This window comes from Lissotriton helveticus, chromosome 11 (genome assembly GCF_964261635.1).
Source record: "Lissotriton helveticus chromosome 11, aLisHel1.1, whole genome shotgun sequence".
In the NCBI taxonomy this organism is placed as follows: Eukaryota; Metazoa; Chordata; class Amphibia; order Caudata; family Salamandridae; genus Lissotriton; species Lissotriton helveticus.
Window position 1 is genome coordinate 828639146 of NC_136072.1, and position 22455 is coordinate 828661600.

Consider the following 22455-nt stretch of genomic DNA (forward strand, 5'->3'; position numbering starts at 1 on the left):
TTTATCGTTACTTAATTGTGACGCTAAGATTTTGGCAAAAGTTCTAGCTACGAGACTGTCCCTTCTAATGACCAGAATTATACTCCCCGACCAGTTGGGCTTCGTCCCGACGAGGGCGACTTCCCATAACCTGCGAACGCTCTTTTCAGTCATACACACGGTAGCCCCGGAACTCCCGCTACTCGCGATGTTCTTAGACGCTTCTAAGTCGTTTGATTCAGTGGAATGGCGCTACTTGTTTACTGTCTTACGGAAAATGGGGTTCCCCTCACTCTTCGTGGAGTGGGTACAATTATTGTACACTGAGCCCACTGCCAAAGTACTGGCGAATGGTCGTCTCTCGGAGTCCTTCAAGATCACTAGGGGCACCCGGCAGGGATGCCCGCTGTCTCCCCTTTTGTTCGCCATCGCGATAGAGCCGTTGGCATGACGTATCCGACAGCTACATAGAGACAGTTCCTTCTGCTGCTTTCAGCGACAGCTTTCCATCTCATTATATGCGGACGATGTCACACTCTACGTCAAAGACCCGCAAAATACCCTGAGGGAGTTTGTAGTCTTTGGTAGACTATCTGGTGTGACAATCAATTGGGGGAAGTCGCAGTTTTTTCCGTTAACTGCTGCTATGTCTGAATTCCCATTGGATTTCCCCCTGGAATTGTGTCATTCTGAATTGCGTTACTTAGGTATCCAAATATCCAGGGATAAGGGTGAGACGTTACGACTCAACTATGGTACTGCCATTACCAAACTAACGGACTCAATCACGTGATAGATTGGTCTTCCTTTGTCAATGGCAGGCAGAGTCTCTCTTATGAAGATGGTTATATTGGCCCGTTTTTTATATTACTTTCTTAATATCCCTTATCACCCAGGTTCCTTTTTTTTTTAAGACTTTGAAATCTGAATTGATTAGACTAGTATGGGGGGACGACAAGCGTGACTCAAATGGGCTGTTACGGCACAACCATATAACATGGGGGGCTTTGATATACCAGACTTTGAGGCATACTACCTAAGTGCGCAGGCGCACTATTTGTATCATTGGGTTAAACCCACTAGCTATATGCCGCAAATAGCGGATGAGCACTGGATTGCTCATCCACTACCTTTGAGTGGCATTGTCTATGGTCCCCCTAGTGCATTGGACACCCCGCCGACCACTGTGACATGTATGATCGATGCCTGGCAGAGAATAGCGCATCGCCTGCAGGAGCCACTACTCTATGCGTCCCGAATGCCTCTTACATATCATCCCCGAGTGGCGTTACTGCAAGAAGTTGGCTTTCAGAAATTGAGTCACCGGCTCAATATAGTCACATGGGGGGACCTGTTTCTTGGAGGCAAATTTCGATCTCTGGTACAGTTCTTTGGTGCATACCCCCCTAGTCCGCTGGAGGTCTTTTATTATATTCGACTGAGAGAAAGCATGTAGGCCCTGCTCCCAGAATACCCGAAGGAACCACCTTGCACTGCTCCTTTGAATCTGGTCCTACACAGCACTAATGGTGCGCATTTGGTCTCCGGCATTTACGGCAGTCTTCGTAGTCATACTCCGGAAGTGGTAGGCACAGCTAGGGTACACTGGAATACTGACCTTGACAGGTAGGTGACTGATGAGCAATAGGAGTATTGTTGTGGACTTACAGGGAATATAACGTCCAGCTGTCGTTTCAAAATCATTCACTACAAGTTTTTACACAGACTTTATTATACCCCTGCCCGTAAATACAGGTTTCATCTAGCTGACTCGGATTGCTGCGAACGTTGTGGGCAGTCCGGTGCCGGCTTCTTACACCTGGCGTGGGAGTGTCTACAAATGAGGCAGTACTGGGGACAGGTCCATGAGGCACTGGGGCTAATGATCGATACTACTATTGATATGGACCCTCTTATGTTCATATTAGGATACACAGCACAAATACCGAGGGGCAGCAGGAAATTCTTAGATTTAGCACTACTCCTGGCTAAAAGGCGGCTTGCGTGCAGGTGGGGGAGAGGACGCGCCCCTAAATTCAAGGAATGGGTACACGATACGATATACTGTCAAGAGCAACACAGAATATATGCGGAAACTCAACCTTTGGCTTCTAAGCCAACTGATATATGGGGTCCACTGCAAACATACCTTCTCCAGTTGGAGACGCCGACAGATGAAGCCATTACTCCTGAGCCAGAAGGGAGAGAGGGCCCTATTTCGATTACAATATCCTACTGACAGATGTTGCTTATGTTTTATAGTGTGATGAGGGGGATGTGTCAGCCTATTTCGCATGGGGCCGTATCTGGCTGCTATGGGAGTTTGAGCTGCAAATGTATTAGCTGTGATGGGGGTGGGAATGGGTGATATTACTGACTGTTCTGCCATGCACGATGCACTTCCACGAACATGTAGTACACGGGTAAATCTACTGTTTATGCTGCCTGAACCACAACGATTCCTGCTTTATGTATTCCATGTCCGTCTCGAGATGCCTTCACTGTATATTTGTATGGAATTTTGCAAAATTTGAAAAATAAAGTTTATTAAAAAAAAATTACTGACCCCGTGGACTCGACGTAACATGTTAGTGACTTTATTACTTGAGGTGGACTACCAGGCTCCCCAATTAATAATTAATGTTCTTACATCCATCATTTAATCCTTTGCACAATTGTGATATCAACAATCTTAACTGTCATTTGCGTCTGACAGGAAATGTAGTAAGTTGTAAGCTATTGTGTAAACAACAAGGACCCCCTGAAAACTAAAATAGTTCTTGGGACAGGGATAAAAAGCACAATTGAAAATATCTTTCCCAAGTAACTTTACATAAGTTTTAAAATGTATGTGAGACTGTCAAACAATTAAGAGTTCAAAAGAAAAAATTAAACAATATGTACAAAAATTATTTTAATATTATTAAATAAAAGTCATAATCATGAATCAAAAACATATTTCAATTGTAAAACACAGTTCATTTCTCTTCAAAATTACATGCGTGGCAATAAAAATTTGACGCGCATTTCGACACACAACTGTGTCTTCTTCAGGAAAAGCCAACAATTTTCTTGATGCAACTTACACAACGTCCTATGAAGACAGACTTTCAATGCTTGGACTTTATGAACACGAGGAGGTGATAACGTTTAGAATCATGAACAAAAACTATTTTCTTAATTTCGGCCCTTCTTGTCTCCTAAATGACCATGTTGATAATACGATATCTTTTATTTCAAAAGGTCAAGGGAAATCTCGTTTGAATCAGAAGTTGTTACTAAATGTAGATAACTTTGAACAGTCATATGATGGACCGGAATCTAGACATCGATATTCAGAGGTCTTTTAATGGGAAAGTGTTCTCCTATTTTGGTGGGGTCCGGGTCTGACTGGCGTGTATATTGCGCGGTCAACCAAAGGCCGCGCAAGGAGGGCCGAAATTAAGAAAATAGTTTTTGTTCACGATTCTAAACGTTATCACGTCCTCCTGTTCATAAAGTCCAAGCATTGAAAGTCTGTCTTCATAGGACGTTGTGAAAGTTGCATCAAGAAAATTGTTGGCATTTCCTGAAGAAGCCACCGTTGTGTGTCAAAACGCATGTCGAATTTCTATTGCCACGCATGTAATTTTCAAGAGAAATTAACTGTTTTACAATTGAAATATGTTTTTGATTCATGATTATGACTTTTATTTAATAATAATAAAATAATGTTTGTACATATTGTTTAATTTTTTCTTTTGAACTCTTTTAATTGTTTGACAGTCTCACATAAATTTTAAAACTTATGTAAAGGTACTTGGGAAAGATATTTTCAATTGTAAGTTGCAAGCTATGTCAGTTATTTTTCTATATACTGTGTTCCTTAAGGGCAAAGTAGCTTTGGGAATAAATCCATTTTCTTCTTAAGTTTGTAAGCGTTTTATCTTAACAAATGTATATAATTAGCAGCCTTCTTTCCACATAATGGTTCATCAAAAAAAGTCAGGACAGACTTCATTAGCTCCATCAAAATAGGGCTCTCTGTTACAATATCTCCCGTCTGAGGAGTACAGAATGGACAGCACTTTTTTGTCCACTACTGAAGTTACCAAGGTTGTCATTGCCACAGAATGGATCTTTTCAAGGTGGACAGTGTGTTTTATCGGGGCATGCTGTATGACAGTGAACAGGCCTCTTCTTGAAGGAATAATTACACATTCTATGAGGGGCAAGCAGTCACTGCTGCATTCTTGAGTGGTGTAACAGTAAGAATAATAGCTGCTTCTTCTTTATTTTATCTTGGCAAAACATTACTGCCTCTACTAAGATGACAGGAAAAGAAGGTGAGTTTGCAATGTTAGTGTGAGCAAATGCCTTTTCAGCAAATCAAAAGGGAGAGAGAGGACTAGGTAAGCTAGTCCGGATCCCCTGGTTATATGTAGGAATATCAATAAAGGACTAGCTAGGTTGTGTTAGTGAGACTCAGAGGGTACGTCTGTGGGCAAACCATTTGGTTTGGTCATGAAGCCCTCACACACCAACCTAGTTGGTGTCATGCTTCATCATCGGGCCCACTACAGTGACACCGAATGTGTCCCGGGTGTGCTGCGACTCCAGATTACTGAGGAGCTGGTATACTTACTGAGTGTGCAGTGAATAGTGGGTATGAACGTGCAGTTTAAAAGCTATACAGGTGGTCCCAGTTCCCGAGGGTATAAGATTAATTTTAATTGCTGGGCCCCTGTTAGCAGATAAAAAGGCTTGCGGACGATGTGGAGTGTATTATGAGCTCCTACGTCCTGTGTGGTCTACATGTTTCAGCCAGGCCTTTTGTTAAAACTGGCTTTCCTCAGGACCAATGAGTATGTGTGAGTGAGAAATAAATAAACTATATTAAGTGATTTAGTGTGTGGAAAAAAGTGTCGCACTCGCTAAGGTGCTGTACATGTTAGAGGGGGATTCCCTCTGCTTTAACTTGCTACTTGCTGTTAAAGCCTCCTGGGTCACCTGGCAGGGAGGGGAAGAAGACCGGTATTTCCGATCAGAGTGCTCCTGCGACCTATCGTCCTGCTCCGGTGTCCACTCGGGACACCGGAGCAGGACGATAGGTCGCAGGAGCACTCTGATCGGAAATACCGGTCTTCTTCCCCTCCCTGCCAGGTGACCCAGGAGGCTTTAACAGCAAGTAGCAAGTTAAAGCAGAGGGAATCCCCCTCTAACATGTACAGCACCTTAGCGAGTGCGACACTTTTTTCCACACACTAAATCACTTAATATAGTTTATTTATTTCTCACTCACACATACTCATTGGTCCTGAGGAAAGCCAGTTTTAACAAAAGGCCTGGCTGAAACATGTAGACCACACAGGACGTAGGAGCTCATAATACACTCCACATCGTCCGCAAGCCTTTTTATCTGCTAACAGGGGCCCAGCAATTAAAATTAATCTTATACCCTCGGGAACTGGGACCACCTGTATAGCTTTTAAACTGCACGTTCATACCCACTATTCACTGCACACTCAGTAAGTATACCAGCTCCTCAGTAATCTGGAGTCGCAGCACACCCGGGACACATTCGGTGTCACTGTGGTGGGCCCGATGATGAAGCATGACACCAACTAGGTTGGTGTGTGAGGGCTTCATGACCAAACCAAATGGTTTGCCCACAGACGTACCCTCTGAGTCTCACTAACACAACCTAGCTAGTCCTTTATTGATATTCCAGCAAATGCCTTTTGACATGGTTAGCCCCCCATTTATTTTACCTGGAAAATGATGTGGGTTCGATAGTAGTACACAGGCTCACTGCCAACCAAGTTCCATGTGCTTCTTCCCTAAAACGGTTCCACGATTGGCAAATCCAGTTCCCCTGTAAGTCCCGAGCAAATGATACCGTTGGTACCTAGGGCATGAGAACTGAAGTGGGCTCCCCAAGGTTTCCCCCAACAAGGACATGCTACTGCCACTGCAGCTTACATGCCCTGGTGCAGTGAAAAATGACAGTCAACATGGCACACTGCCTGTGTGCCATGCCAACCAGCACTGCCTAAATTATAGGTATGTCACCCCTTTAGCAGGCCTTACAAGCAGCCTTAAGGCAGGGTGCACTATATCTCAAGTGTGGGCATATGACTGAGCAGATAGGCCCCTACAATATTTAAGTCTATTGTAAGATATTGTGAGTGCCAGGGAAGACCTATAGATTACATGGGCTGGAAACTCGACAATGCAAGTTCTCTATCCCCATGATGGCTTCTTTGGTACCAAACAACCTCTGTTAATAAATGCACACTAATGCCACTGTTGGATTTATTAAACCATGTGGCCAGAGGGCACCTCAGAGGTGACCCTTGAAAACCTACCAAAACTGGTGTGGTCTCTGACCGGCTTTAGGCAGCCTGCCCCCACCAGACATATTTCTCAATCCCTAGGTCGAGAACCTCTGCTCCCTGTGGCCAGAAAGAAAGCACATCCGGGCGGAGGTGTCACACCTCCTCCACCAGGATGGACACAATGCTCGAGAAGAAAGCTTCAAAGGCCTGCTGCATTTGTAATGCGTCCCCAGCCTCTGCTGCTAGCAACAGATGGCAGCCCTCCCTTCAAACCCCACTTTTGGCAGGAGAACCAGCGGTAAAACTTAGGAAGAATAGGAGGTGTGCCCCTCATCACCACTCCACCCTCACTTGCAGGAGGCAAAGTAAAGCACATTTTTCAGTGCCCACCATCTTATAGATGGTGGGACTTATCCATTCAGGACTAGGGCTATGCCCCCCTCCCATAGGAGGGTGGCATAACAGTTGGTGTAAACACCCCAGGTAAGAAACCCATTGGTCCCTACCTATTACTCCCCTGTAACATCCCTAATCCTTGTATTTAGGTGGCTCCCCAGGCCATAAAATCAGATCTGCGGTGACCTTAGAAGCCTGAACACCGAAGAGGCATGCACAAGCATGAGAGAAGGAAGACCAGTGACTGACTGTGCACCAGCCCTGGCGGCCTGTCTGCTGCCTTTCAACTCTGCTACAAAAAAAGACAACTCGTCCTGCAGGCCCAGTGACCTCCACAGCCCTGGGAGGACTGCCTGCCTTCAATAAAGACTCTAAATCTCCCGTGGATAGCAGACCTGTCCAGAAGAAACCATCTACAAAGAAAAAGAACTCTGCCCTGAGGAACTGCAAACTCTTCTCTGAATCCACCTCTGCACCAGACGTCTACGACCCGAGTTCAAGTGGCCCACCGGTCCTGTGAAGGTTCCCCAGCGCTTCTGAGAACGAGTCTACCATGGCTGACCCCTGCCGGACTCCACCACAACGCCTGCAGCCTCAACTCAGACTCCCCCTGACCACGACCTGCCCTGTAAGCTTTTTCCTGACACCTAAGGACACCCCAGCACCCAAACCCCGTGGGCCTATGGGATTCTGACCGGCGGTGTCCCTACTTCCCCTAGCATCTCTGCTTACCTGGCAGCTGTGGGTTTTCTTCGTCTACCCTCCTGGCCTGAGCCTGCAACCTTTCTTCAACATCGATCTCCCCCATTGAATTCCATTGGGCGCCTGACGCTCTGTTGGCACTTTGCACCTGACCGCCCGAACCGCTGAGGATGTAAGTTTGGTGGTCCCCCCTTGTACTTACCTTAACTCCAGCAGATCGACCCCGGAAACCGCTTTTCTCACCGTTGAGCAGCGTCTTCGAGGACCCCCAGTCTCCATTAGTTAACATTAGGGACAGACCCCGAATCTGACCTCTGCACACGGCTGCCCCTGTGACGCTGGTGGTGCAGTTTTGGTACCAATCTGAACCTTGCCTATTGTTGACCTGAAACACTGAAGACTGCAACTGTGAGTCGGTTACTTACATGTAAAACCGCATTATTGTTTTCCTCCATAGGTTAACATTGCACAGGTTGAAAATTGCACCAAGTATACACTTTCTAAAGTGAAAAGTATTTTTCTTGAAAAAGTACTTATCTTCGTACGTATATCTTGGTCTTAAAATAAAACTTGAACAAAGCTTATGTTTCTTAAATTGGTGTAGATCTCCTTTTTGAGTTGTGACATTTATTAATCACTGTGTGCATAACAAATGTATTACCCTTCTCTGTGTTAGGCCTAAGACTGCTTGCCCACACAAATAGAGCACTTTGGTTTACATTGAACCCTGTTCACGTCTGAGGGAATCTCTGTACTCTGTGCACGATATAACTACTTATTGGTATACCATATACAGAGCCAGCTTCCTACAGTTAGTGACTCAGCATAGTTTTAGGTCGTTTCTCCTCCTCTTCTTGGTTATCTGATACTTCTCCTTTCTAATTGTAATTTATTGCTGGGGTATGATTCAAAGATTTAAGAACCTGGAGAAGCAATAGTATCCATTAGAAGTAAAGCTATATAACTTTAAATTTCTGTGTCTGACACTGTGCTCCCTTTGCCATGCCCTGGGACCTATGTGGAACCCTTTGACCTCCCCAGTGCTCAGGTCTCATTTGGCGTCTGGGCTAGTTCATGTTCTAGAATCTGCAGTGGTAACGCAACATGTATCCTGACCACCAAACTCTAAATCAGGCCCTACATGTAACATGGATGTAATTCCTGCATATAGGGAGTAATTCAATGCAGGTGAATTTATGAAAGATGCAGATGCTGGAGAGCTATGCGAGAGATATAGAGGTGCTTCAGAAAAGCCTACCAAGAGGGCTTTGGAATGCGGATTATGGACAGTGTATGTGCGCCGGGCGCGCGCTTGCCATTTGCTCCCCCGTCCCCTATCAGACTTCAGAAGGAATGCCTCCCACTACCCGTCCCCCCGCCACAGCAATGCCGTGCTCTTACCATTCACGCGCTCTGCAGGTCTGCTCGTTCCCTCCCACCCTTCCTTTGATGTCCCTATCAGACTTCAAAGGAATGCGCTCCCGAACTTGCTGGCCTCGCTCTTCTGAACAAGCACCCATACCGCTACTCCCACCCTTCCGACGCAATGCCGAGAGCTTGTTCTCCCTTTCTGCCTCCTACTTTTCCTCTTTTCTCTCATCCTCGTCTTTCTTTCCGTCTCCATATCCCCCTTTCTTTTCTTGTTTTGGTCTTGCACTCAATCCTCTCCATTTTTTCCATACGTCCTCTGCCTACTTTCTCTAACTTCTCCGTTCTCTCCCTTGCACTTTTATTTTCAGTCAGTCTATCACTCCTTTCATCTCCTCGCCTCTAGCAATATTCTTTCCTCCTTGTTCATTCATTTTCGTCTTCCTCATCCCACTTTTCTGCTCTTCGACTGCACGCCACACGCTGCTGCACGCCACACGCTGCTGCACGCCACACGCTGCTGCACGCCACACGCTGCTGCACGCCTCACACTGCTGCACGCCACACACTGCTGCACGCCTCACACTGCTGCCCGCCTCACACTGCTGCACGCCTCACACTGCTGCACACCTCACACTGCTGCACGCCACACACTGCTGCACGCCACACACTGCTGCACGCCACACACTGCTGCACGCCACACACTGCTGCACGCCACACACTGCTGCACGCCTCACACTGCTGCACGCCTCACAACACCACCACATCACTCAGGGACACCACCACATCACTCAGGGACACCACCACATCACTCAGGGACACCACCACATCGCTCTGGGACACCACCACATCGCTCGGGACACCACCACATCGCTCGGGACACCACCACATCGCTCGGGACACCACCACATCGCTCGCGGACACCACCACATCGCTCGGGGACACCACCACATCGCTCGGGGACACCACCACATCGCTCGGGGACACCACCACATCGCTCGGGGACACCACCACATCGCTCGGGGACACCACCACATCGCTCGGGGACACCACCACATCACTCTGGGACACCACCACATCACTCTGGGACACCACCACATCACTCTGGAACACCACCACATCTCTCCGGGACACCACCACATCACTCCGGGACACCACCACATCACTCTGGGACACCACCACATCACTCTGGGACACCACCACATCACTCTGGAACACCACCACATCTCTCCGGGACACCACCACATCACTCCGGGACACCACCACATCACTCCGGGACACCACCACATCACTCTGGGACACCACCACATCACTCTGGGACACCACCACATCACTCTGGCACACCACCACATCACTCTGGCACACCACCACATCACTCTGGCACACCACCACATCACTCTGGCACACCACCACACATCACTCTGGGACACCACCACATCACTCTGGGACACCACCACATCACTCTGGGACACCACCACATCACTCTGGGACACCACCACATCACTCTGGCACACCACCACATCACTCTGGCACACCACCACATCACTCACGGACACCACCACATCACTCACGGACACCACCACATCACTCACGGACACCACCACATCACTCAGGGACACCACCACATCACTCAGGGACACCACCACATCACTCTGGGACACCGCCACATCACTCTGGGACACCGCCACATCACTCTGGGACACCACCACATCACTCTGGGACACCACCACATCACTCTGGGACACCACCACATCACTCTGGGACACCACCACATCACTCTGGGACACCACCACATCACTCTGGGACACCACCACATCACTCTGGGACACCACCACATCACTCTGGGACACCACCACATCACTCTGGGACACCACCACATCACTCTGGGACACCACCACATCACTCTGGGACACCACCACATCACTCTGGGACACCACCACATCACTCTGGGACACCACCACATCACTCTGGGACACCACCACATCACTCTGGGACACCACCACATCACTCTGGGACACCACCACATCACTCTGGGACACCACCACATCACTCTGGGACACCACCACATCACTCAGGGACACCACCACATCACTCAGGGACACCACGTTTTTCCATACGTCCTCTGCCTACTTTCTCTAACTTCTCCGTTCTCTCCCTTGCAGTTTTATTTTCAGTCAGTCTATCACTCCTTTCATCTCCTCGCCTCTAGCCTCATTCTTTCCTCCTTGTTCATTAATTTTCGTCTTCCTCATCCCACTTTTCTGCTCTTCGACTGCACGCCACACGCTGCTGCACGACACACACTGCTGCACGCCACACTGCTGCACGCCACACACTGCTGCACGCCACACACTGCTGCACGCCACACACTGCTGCACGCCACACACTGCTGCACGCCTCACACTGCTGCACGACTCACACTGCTGCACGCTGCCGGCCACACACTGCTGCACGCCACACACTGCTGCACGCCACACACTGCTGCACGCCACACACTGCTGCACGCCACACACTGCTGCACGCCACACACTGCTGCCCGCCACACACTGCTGCCCGCCTCACACTGCTGCCCGCCTCACACTGCTGCCCGCCTCACACTGCTGCACGCCTCACACTGCTGCACGCCTCACACTGCTGCACGCCTCACAACACCACCACATCACTCAGGGACACTACCACTTCGCTCTGGGACACCACCACATCGCTCTGGGACACCACCACATCGCTCTGGGACACCACCACATCGCTCAGGACACCACCACATCGCTCGGGACACCACCACATCGCTCGGGACACCACCACATCGCTCGGGACACCACCACATCGCTCGGGACACCACCACATCGCTCGGGACACCACCACATCGCTCGGGACACCACCACATCGCTCGGGGACACCACCACATCACTCTGGGACACCACCACATCACTCTGGGACACCACCACATCACTCTGGGACACCACCACATCACTCTGGGACACCACCACATCACTCTGGGACACCACCACATCACTCTGGGACACCACCACATCACTCTGGGAACCCCACCACATCACTCTGGGAACCCCACCACATCACTCTGGGACACCACCACATCACTCTGGGACACCACCACATCACTCTGGGACACCACCACATCACTCTGGGACACCACCACATCACTCTGGGAACCCCACCACATCACTCTGGGAACCCCACCACATCACTCTGGGAACCCCACCACATCACTCTGGGAACCCCACCACATCACTCTGGGAACCCCACCACATCACTCTGGGAACCCCACCACATCACTCTGGGACACCACCACATCACTCTGGGACACCACCACATCACTCTGGGACACCACCACATCACTCTGGGACACCACCACATCACTCAGGGACACCACCACATCACTCAGGGACACCACCACATCACTCAGGGACACCACCACATCACTCAGGGACACCACGTTTTTCCATACGTCCTCTGCCTACTTTCTCTAACTTCTCCGTTCTCTCCCTTGCAGTTTTATTTTCAGTCAGTCTATCACTCCTTTCATCTCCTCGCCTCTAGCCTCATTCTTTCCTCCTTGTTCATTAATTTTCGTCTTCCTCATCCCACTTTTCTGCTCTTCGACTGCACGCCACACGCTGCTGCACGCCACACGCTGCTGCCCGCCTCACGCTGCTGCCCGCCTCACGCTGCTGCCCGCCTCACACTGCTGCACGCCCCACACTGCTGCACGCCCCACACTGCTGCACGCCACACACTGCTGCACGCCACACACTGCTGCACGCCACACACTGCTGCACGCCACACTGCTGCACGCCACACACTGCTGCACGCCACACACTGCTGCACGCCTCACACTGCTGCACGCCTCACACTGCTGCACGATGCCGGCCACACACTGCTGCACGCCACACACTGCTGCACGCCACACACTGCTGCACGCCACACACTGCTGCACGCCACACACTGCTGCACGCCACACACTGCTGCCTGCCACACACTGCTGCCTGCCTCACACTGCTGCCTGCCTCACACTGCTGCCCGCCTCACACTGCTGCACGCCTCACACTGCTGCACACCTCACACTGCTGCACGCCTCACACTGCTGCACGCCTCACAACACCACCACATCACTCAGGGACACTACCACTTCGCTCTGGGACACCACCACATCGCTCTGGGACACCACCACATCGCTCTGGGACACCACCACATCGCTCGGGACACCACCACATCGCTCTGGGACACCACCACATCGCTCTGGGACACCACCACATCGCTCGGGACACCACCACATCGCTCGGGATACCACCACATCGCTCGGGACACCACCACATCGCTCGGGACACCACCACATCGCTCGGGGACACCACCACATCGCTCGGGGACACCACCACATCGCTCGGGGACACCACCACATCGCTCGGGGACACCACCACATCGCTCGGGGACACCACCACATCGCTCGGGGACACCACCACATCGCTCGGGGACACCACCACATCGCTCGGGGACACCGCCACATCGCTCGGGGACACCGCCACATCGCTCGGGGACACCGCCACATCGCTCGGGGACACCACCACATCGCTCGGGGACACCACCACATCGCTCGGGGACACCACCACATCGCTCGGGGACACCACCACATCACTCTGGGACACCACCACATCACTCTGGGACACCACCACATCACTCTGGGACACCACCACATCACTCTGGGACACCACCACATCACTCTGGGACACCACCACATCACTCTAATACAACACCACATCACTCTAATACACCACCACATCACTCAGCCCAACCACATCATCACTCAGCATCACAACAGCACTGTCCTTGCTTGCTACCAACAAGCATTGCCATAGCCAATAGGACTCCCATTAGGAAAGTGTAAGTATTGGCTTTGTGAATAACAATGCTATTAATTTATATATTTTCAAAGCCAACACATATTTAAAAAAATTGTCATTTACAATACCAATAGCTCACACTTTCCTAATGCGAGACCTATTGCATTGCAAATGCTTGTAATTTGAAGGTTATAAAGGCAGAGAGTGGAACAAAGAAGGTTATGGACCTAATAGTGAGCAAGAAGAGATTATCAAGTACAGTAAGTAGGAAGAGGGGTCCAGCCATGGTCTCAGAGATATCAGGCTAGGGCCAAGGTAGTTTCAGACGAGGGGCTATGTTGTTTGACTGAAGAGTTAAAGAAACGTTTGGATGGAGAGGTGGTTAAGAATTGAAGTGAGCGAATGTGGTATTGAGACCGGTATGGCGCAGAATAGGATAGTGGAATTTGGGATGGGCTAGAAGCAGACCAACAGCATGGAGGGGTCAAAATAGTACCTTACAGTAGTTCACATTCTTGACTTACGTATTTATATTGATCAGATTTGTTGCTGCAGGATTTTTTTGTGGTATTAGGGGTATAGTTTGGGATGCACGCTAGAGGCGGGAGCTGACTGCTGATATGACTTTGGCTCTTGCTTGAAGTAACTTGTGCCCCTTTAGTAGACTCAGACTTAGAACAGATTACTCACAGGAAGAAGTGATAAAACTATCAGCACTTCGCAGAATGTTCCAATCAATCACCAGCCATCCATGATCTGTGCAAAAAGGTGTGTCCTAATTCCACAGCTATATTTGTAACCTAATCTGTGTTTATCTCTTTCAGGCATGAAAGCTCCAAGCACTATTACTGTGACCCTGCGAGGACAGCCCAGCCGCCCATCCACAAACAGCCAAGCAGGTGTGGGAGCAACCCTGCACAAACCAGAAGAACTGCTGGCTCTATCTCAACAGGTATTAATGGTAGGCTGAGGGAGGCGAGCAGTTGCGTATTGGAGGTCTGAGGTAGAGTGCTATAGGTTCTGCCAGAGGAAGAGTATGGTCTATAGGTTCTGCCAGAGGAAGAATATGGTCCGATGGAAACTCCAGCACATTTTAACATACTTGAGCGAAAGTACGTAGAGGCTTGTGGGGTGAGTGCAGCAGATCCAAACAAAGACCTGAATTTTGTCTTAAGTCTGAGTGCCTCTCGGACCTTGTAGAAAACACCCAGCTTACATATCCAAGCACAAAGAGAATCTGTTGAAGACAGTGCTCTTTTTTATAAATTGTTTGTCTATGCTACTCCCCAATCCCTCTGATACCACATTTTGTCGAAAAATTCAGATAATCTTGAATCATATGATTCTTACTGCCCCCACACCTTGCTGTGTTGCCACAAGCGACTAACAATCATTTAGGGCAATCCAGAACCCACGATGATGAAATATCATCCAGAAACCAAACCAGTATATTTAGCAATGTAGCAACTTTAATCTGGAATTTTAGAAATCTAATCTGCGCCATCATAGAATCTTTACTGATAATCGTGAACATAGAGTATCTCAATCTCTGCCTTATAGAAATGAAAGTGTTCCTGGGATCCCACATAGAAGCAGAACGATTCAATGTTCATGAATTCAGAAATGGTTCTTGTGACTGATAACCAATGTTGCAGATAAGAAGCTTTTTTTTATCAGAGATTCATGGAGGTCCTTAGAGAAGCCTGGGAAATTCAACTACAAGGTATTATTCAGAGAAGATTGGATTTGAAAGAAGACCTCAATAACTACATTTGAAGATATTTTACTGCTTTCAATGTAATTAGTAGGCATATGGACTTCTCAGATCCTAGTGGTATCTTGTATGCATAATTAGATGTTTGTAGAGATTCCATATGATGCTAAATTGTTTTCATTTTAATCAGATAAGGTTCTGAGCCCATGCAAAATGGATAAGGCCTGTAAAAGGGCTGTTGATTACATCAAGGTGTTCCTCCTTTTTCTTTTTCAGATTTGATGGGCCAAGGGCCGGAACAGCATTTTTTGGCTTCACCAGTCACCATTTTCATCTTTAACTGACCGTCAGATGAGGGCTGTTTTTGCCTCTTGCTCCACTGTTGCAGAGCAAAAACTGTTTACCACCAGTTCACTGCCTGAAACCATTCCAAATTTGTGGACAGTGGGGAATGTTTGTTCCACCAGGCTTTATATCACGCAGGCCACTTGGCTTAGGTCAGGTTGGGCGTTGGGTCTTATAGCAAACACCCACATGTTCTACCCAGAACTGTTACTCGAAAGATAGAAAATCCTAGAATGCAGGGCAATATAAAGTCACTCCCATTACGTCTATGAAATAGTATGTTCCTGCTTCTTCATGGTGAACAAGAGCACTGGTGTTTTTAAATATGTTGTTTGAATTCTAATACTTCAACCTTTTTTATCCTGAACAAGACCTTAAAGTTTGTGACCTTGATGCTGATACTATCCTTTTTAGGCCGAGCGTCAGCGTGCATGCTCTGTCTGCAAGACCTATTGAGTTGACTAAAACCATGTTATTCCCTCCCGCTACTTACCATTGGTTCCTTACTCCATCTCTTTTTTCCCTGTCTCCTAAGTCCTTGACACCGCTCTACATCACTTCCAGTCAAAGCTAAGGAGCACAGGCCAAGCACGGTCTCCTTACGCTCAATTCTTCATTTCCTGTTTTACAGCACTTTTTCTTTTAATGTACGCCATGCTGCCAGACACCAGTTTGATTTAACCCCTTCGCTGTTCGCGGTATTCCCCCGCTGTGCTGGGGAGCACGTACAGCGCCCCCATCAGGGCACAAGTCCTGAAAAAAGAAGTGGGGGTACGCTATCACCGGAAGTGACGTCACGACAGGAAGTGATGTCACGAAAGGTGCCGAGCTCCTCGTCCCAGAGGGGCCAAAGAGTGAAGTCCAGCTGTTTGGCAGGGGGGATGGCGTCCCCCCCACCCCCCCGGTAAAATAAGTGGGGGGACGCCGTCCACCCGCGTGGTACCCCGACTCGAGCTCTGGCCCCCATGCTCATGACGAGGTCAGCTTGTCATGAGCCACGGCGCTCCGGTGCTCATGACGAGCTGAGCTTGTCATGACCGCGTCCGTTCCAATGGAACGTTCAGCACAGCAGGGGAATCAGCCCAGCGTGCGAGCGTTCCACGGAACGGGCGCGGTCATGACGAGCTCAGCTCGTCATGAGCACCGGAGCGCCGTCGCTCATGACGAGCTCAGCTCGTCATGAGCATCCAAAAGGTTAATTTAGCTGTTTCGCTTCTTTTCATTTTGTTTACTGCACAGGTTTCTCATCTGCCCAGGCAGCTAGGTAAAGGTCCGCCCGCTCTTCATTGCAGACAGCAGCTGCTTCGAACATGGGGCTTCCTCCTACTCTCATTAAGCAGCAGCCCCCTATGGGCAGCAACAAAGCCTGGCACCTGCACTGATGTGTTCCCGGTTTGTGAATTCCTGGAATGTGTTAAAATGTATATTTGGCTACAAATCTAGGTTTTAGACTGAATTTACATGTTTAAATAGGTTTTCGATGACTTACATGTTACAAGTAGAGAGCATGCTATACTGGCAGCTCATTTCTAGATAATTTCTTTATTGCGGTTTCTCTGGACACACTAAAACAATGGTGGTATTGCCTCTGATCAATGGGCTTAGTAAACAGTGGGCAAGCAGGCAGACAGGTTGCAGGCACTTCAAACCACCAATCTAAATGCAATGCTACTGATAACCTGCGTCCAGCCGAGGCAGCAGGCAGACACATTGCAGGCACATCAGACAGCCAATGTAAATACAACACTACTGACAACCTGCGTTCAGCCGAGGCAGACACGCATACTTAAAAACTGCACTATTAATCACAAGCTGGTTCAAGCAGATACACTTTCTTTAAATGCTGCATTATTGGGAACATGTCAATCACTTATACATAGTCTATTTTAGTTTAGCTACAAACCCATATAAATTATCTGCATTGTATCATTAAACACTTTACTCATACGATTTTTCATTATTAAACAGTTAAAAAGAACATGTGAACATTTCTATAAAAATCGCTCCCATTTAGTTAAAGTCCTAATCATTATCCCTTCTTTGATCATTAGACACGGTTTACTTAATACAAAATTGTTGGAAATGATACATCTGAGAACAGGGACATAAAACATTTTTTTATGATAATTATTATGTTTTTTATATGTATTGATTGCCAAAATAATGCTAGGTGAGGTCATAAACGAACTGTGAACTCGTGAGCTTATGTCACTTTAGTAGAAATGCCGCAGCAAGGCTGTAATGGGCTTTAGTGCAAGACAGAAAAGCAGGCACTTTGTCTATTTTCTTTATAAGAACAGAGCATAACTGGATTACATTAGGCCACTCAGGCTTGTGGTTTCCGGTGGTGCGCTACTTTTTGCACTAATAAAAATTAAGCACCCGCCTAACAGAATATTAGCCTGTATAAATAATTTTAAAGTAAGTTCACGCCCACTCACTTTATGCCGTTGAATAACAGATGGTTATTGTTACTTGACTCAGAGGCACACATTTTATGGACCTCGGAAGGATGAAAAGCTTAAACCTGTGGCCGTGATGTCAAGCACAGTTTCCTGGTTGGGGCATGAATCCCCTGAGCCAGTAGACCCGGCTATAATATAGTATTATTATCAACGAGTACACTCTTGTGTTTGTCTCACCCTCTAGATCTATAATGTTCCTGGAATTCTTCAAAGTTCTTCAGAAGTTAAATACTTTTGCCTGGGTCTCCTTCTTGCCTGCCACAGTGACCTTCCCAAGCTGTGTTAACACCAAACCATGATCATTACCTTATGTCTGTCCCTCTAAGCCGTAACCTCCCGGGGCATGCCACTGTTTATGTTTATCTATGGCGACCAGTAGTGCTTTTATTGGGACAGTACCAACACTATTCATCAGTAGTGTTACGTTTTGTATTTAAGTCACACAGCCATTGCTCAGAACTGCTATCGCAAAAGAGCAGTAAACTTCGGGGCAGTCCGAGCAAAGCTGGAGACCTGTAGAGTTGTGTATTTTCTGCAGTATTAGTCTGTATAAATGTACAAAGTGACTAGACAGGTTCCATGTTCCACTGTCAGGACAGTTTAACAAACAGGAACCACCCACTGTTGCAAGTTCAGGCCTTTTTAAAAAACATAACTCAGTGTGATAATGTGTGCATCAAGTATGTTTACTCTGTCCATGGGTAAAAGACATGGTCATTACAACGCCAGTACCCCTAAAACAAGCAAATGCGAGACTTATTTCAGACTGGTGACTGATTGTTTCTCCTACAGCTTCTTGACACATATTTCCCTGCCTCTATGCCACAGATGGGTTATCTATGCTCTGCGGACAGAGAGATGTTTTCTCCGTATGTTTGGATATGATGTTTGGGTATTGTCAGCCTAAGATGCACATAGCACGTTTTCCCTAAGCTTATTATAGTGACAGCAGTCCACTATATGTTGCAAGGGGTTCATCTCTGCCCCTACAAAGACCACAGGTGTATCTAATATTCATTCTCTTCTGTACAAAGGGACAAAACTGCTTCTTAGCTTAGACTTCTTGTGAGTCCAATGATATATGTGTAGGTTTTGTAATAAATGTTGAAGTGGAAGGATCATCTACCCCATCTGAGATAGTTCGGGAAGACCTTCACCAACAAGGTTCACAATCAGATGATTCAGATGGCATCCTTTGTACATGTGGTATCTAACTCAAAGCTCAGGATGTGCCTGTTTCAGTTTGCCCTGACACGGCCTAGAAGAAGAATCTAGTCACCCGGTATTAACATTTGTTTGGAGGTAATGTCATTTTCAGTGATGAACATTCAGAGAATCATGTATGAGGTGTCCCCTTCCTTCCTTCCCTGAAAACTGAGAAAGCTTACTAAATCCAATGGTCTGAAAGAAACATGTTAGAAATAGATTCCTTACCTTCGAATAACGTCCAGGCGGCAGCCTGGATCTGGAAAGCTTTCATCACCAGTACCCCTGCGCATTGGTAGGCGTCGTCGTACAGCTTTGCGTACTTCGTTGACGTCTTAGTCGCAGAAATGACGTCGCTGGAGCTACTTAGACACGCCCACGCGCGCTGACGTCAGTTCTTTCTTTTTCCGCGCCAGCAAGCACAGATCCGGAGAGAACGGTACCCCCAGTCACTTTTTGACTGACTTATTTTTGGAACATTTTGTCTCTGTCGACTCCTGGGGTATAGGGATGCAAGGTTTTAAGTCTTGCACGGCTTGTCCCCGCACGATATCGGTGACGGATCCGCATCGTGAGTGTCTCTATTGTCTTAGAGGTCTTCCCTGGTCACAGTGCCGTGTTCCTGTGGTACCATTTACCAGGTGCTGACCTGTGGCCAGAGATGCCAATTGGGTTCGTTTTGGGGAAAGAACACAGGCCCTGGGAACCTGATTGGCAGGGACCCAGGGTACATCAAGTGAAAGTGCATCAGTAGTCTGGCAAAAAGTGGTGGGGTTACTGCAACAGAAACCCACTTTCCTACACATTCCGCTTCTCAAGCAAGGTGACTTCATGGACACCTTTTTCCACATACCAACACATTCAGCCCATCAATTAAAAAGTGCTTCCCTTTGGGGTTACCACTACTGTAAGAAGCTGGGTTTGTATATGATATTGCCACTAGGTGGTAATATCGTGCACAACGCCCAGAGGTTCCCCAAAAGTGTACAGGGCTCAATGCAAAACCCAAAGTCCTCTATTAGTGGTGGTGTGGGCAACAACCTTAGGCCTAACACAGAGTAGTGTAAGACATTTATTGCACCCACATGATCAATAATGGTCACATGACTCAAGAAGGAGATCCAGACCAATTTTATAAAATAATACTTTGTTTTTGCTTTACTTTAAGACCCAGGTTTTCATAATCAGGTAAGTATATTTTTAATTAAAAAGACTTTTCACTTTGAAAAATTGGCACTTAGAAACGTTTTCAAACTATCCAATGTTATCCTATGTAGAAAAGAATATTGCAGTTAAACATGAACAGGTAAGTATCAAACTTACAATATTGGGCTCTGGAGCCAAAAGTCAGCAATAGCCAGGGGTCAGGTAGCTACCAAAACTACACCACCAGTGGCACAAGGGCGTCCAGGTGCAGAGGTCAAAATCAGAGTTCGACCCAATGGAGGCTGGTGGTTCCTGGAGCCACGCTGCTTGCAGGTAGTAACTCGGTTTCAAGGGCCTAGCTTTGGGGGTTAGCACAAGCACAAAGGGGGCCACAAAGCAGCACTAAACGTATTCCACCAGCGGCACAGGGGCGGTCAGGTGCCCAATGCGAATTTGACAACAGGCACCCGATGCCGTTCAATGAGGATTCTTTGATCTGGAAAGAGACTGCAGGTGTGGCACCAGAGGTTGTAAGAGGAAGATCAACAACAGCAGAGGTAAGTTGGGATTTAGGGGGTTTGTAGGGGCACCATCGGTAGAGCTCACCAAGGCCCAGGGGCTTCGAGTGCAGGGGTGCCTTTTCGACATCAGAGTCTTCTAGCTGGAGCCAGTCGCGGGGAGCCTCTGGATTCACACTGCAGACTCCATTGTGGAGGGCAGGAGAGGTCAGCCAACACTGGACATAAAGTTAGGATCAGCAGGGAGACCACAAAGTATAGGTGAGCCACGCAGACTCGGGCTGTGAGCTTCGGGTGCAGAGTGGGCAGGAGACACGAATCTGCCTGGATCCAGAGTCTGTTTCTACTGGACAGGTCCGCTGTCCTCAGGAGATTGGAGTCTTTATTGAAGGCAACAGTCCTCCCCGGGCTTTTGGAGATCGTTGTTGCAAGACAGGTCGCAGGGTTGTCGTAGCTGGAGAATGGCCGGTAGGTCTGGGGCCAAGGCAGTTGTCGTCTTTTGGCTTGTGCTGCAGAGTGTTTTCTTTCTTCTCAGGTCGTCGCCCTCACTGAAAATTTCTTCAGATATGAATCTCAGCTGTACCATCAGGTCCGTGGGACCTCTATGGGTTCGACATTTGCGCCGAGCCTGGCATGTATTTACATGGCCTCGTTCGAAAAGAATCACATTTACCCTCCAGATCACAACCCATACCGAGAGAACCTTACTCTCTGGCGTCGTTACATCGACGACATTTTGATCTTCTGGAAGGGGGACCGACCCAGCTGCGAAGCCTTCTGCGAGTGGATTAATCAACAAGACCCATTCTTGAAGTTCACGGGCACCATCTCCGAATCATCGATACCTTTTCTTGACTTAACTATCAGCTTGGAAACAGAAACAATCAGCACTTCCCTCTACAAAAAGGACACTGACAGAAACAGTTTACTCCTCTATCAAAGCCACCACACAAAAGCCCTGAGGGATAATTTGCCCTTTGGGCAATTCCTTCGCATACGGAGAAACTGTAGCTCTGTCCAGAATTATAAACAAGAGGCTCAGATTCTGCAACACAAGCTCCAGGAGAGGGGATACCCCACACGACTGTTGAAGAAATCATTCAAAAGAGCATTGAATAACGATAGAGAGGCTTTACTTGAGGTTCACACAAAAGAACAAGACGACACCATGACCTGTGTTACATCTTTCACCAGTCACTCAACTTTCATAAAAAAGGCTATTACCTCACACTGGGGGATCCTGAATTCCGCAGGGATGGAATTATCGCGGCCCCGATTTGCCTTCAAGAGAACAGCGAACCTGAAAGACACGCTGATTCACACCCGCCCGAAAAAATCGAGCACTCGACCAGTCAAGACCTTATGGGATCTCCCTTCAGTCACTGGACATTATAGATGTGGCTCATGTGTAGTATGTCCCCAAACCATCCAGGGGAAAACTAT

At 48.0% G+C, this 22455-nt stretch overlaps 1 protein-coding gene across 12 annotated transcripts in view; it reads left to right on the top strand.

Moving 5' to 3' along the window:
* The window catches only part of KANSL3 (KAT8 regulatory NSL complex subunit 3), a 517274-nt gene that overhangs the window by 422504 nt on the left and 72315 nt on the right, over nucleotides 1-22455 (top strand). For all 12 annotated transcript variants that reach the window (XM_078666984.1, XM_078666988.1, XM_078666986.1 and 9 more), the window contains one exon: nucleotides 14443-14570. In XM_078666984.1, the coding sequence (XP_078523110.1) occupies nucleotides 14443-14570 (128 nt within the window). The remainder of the gene's footprint in view (nucleotides 1-14442; nucleotides 14571-22455) is intronic.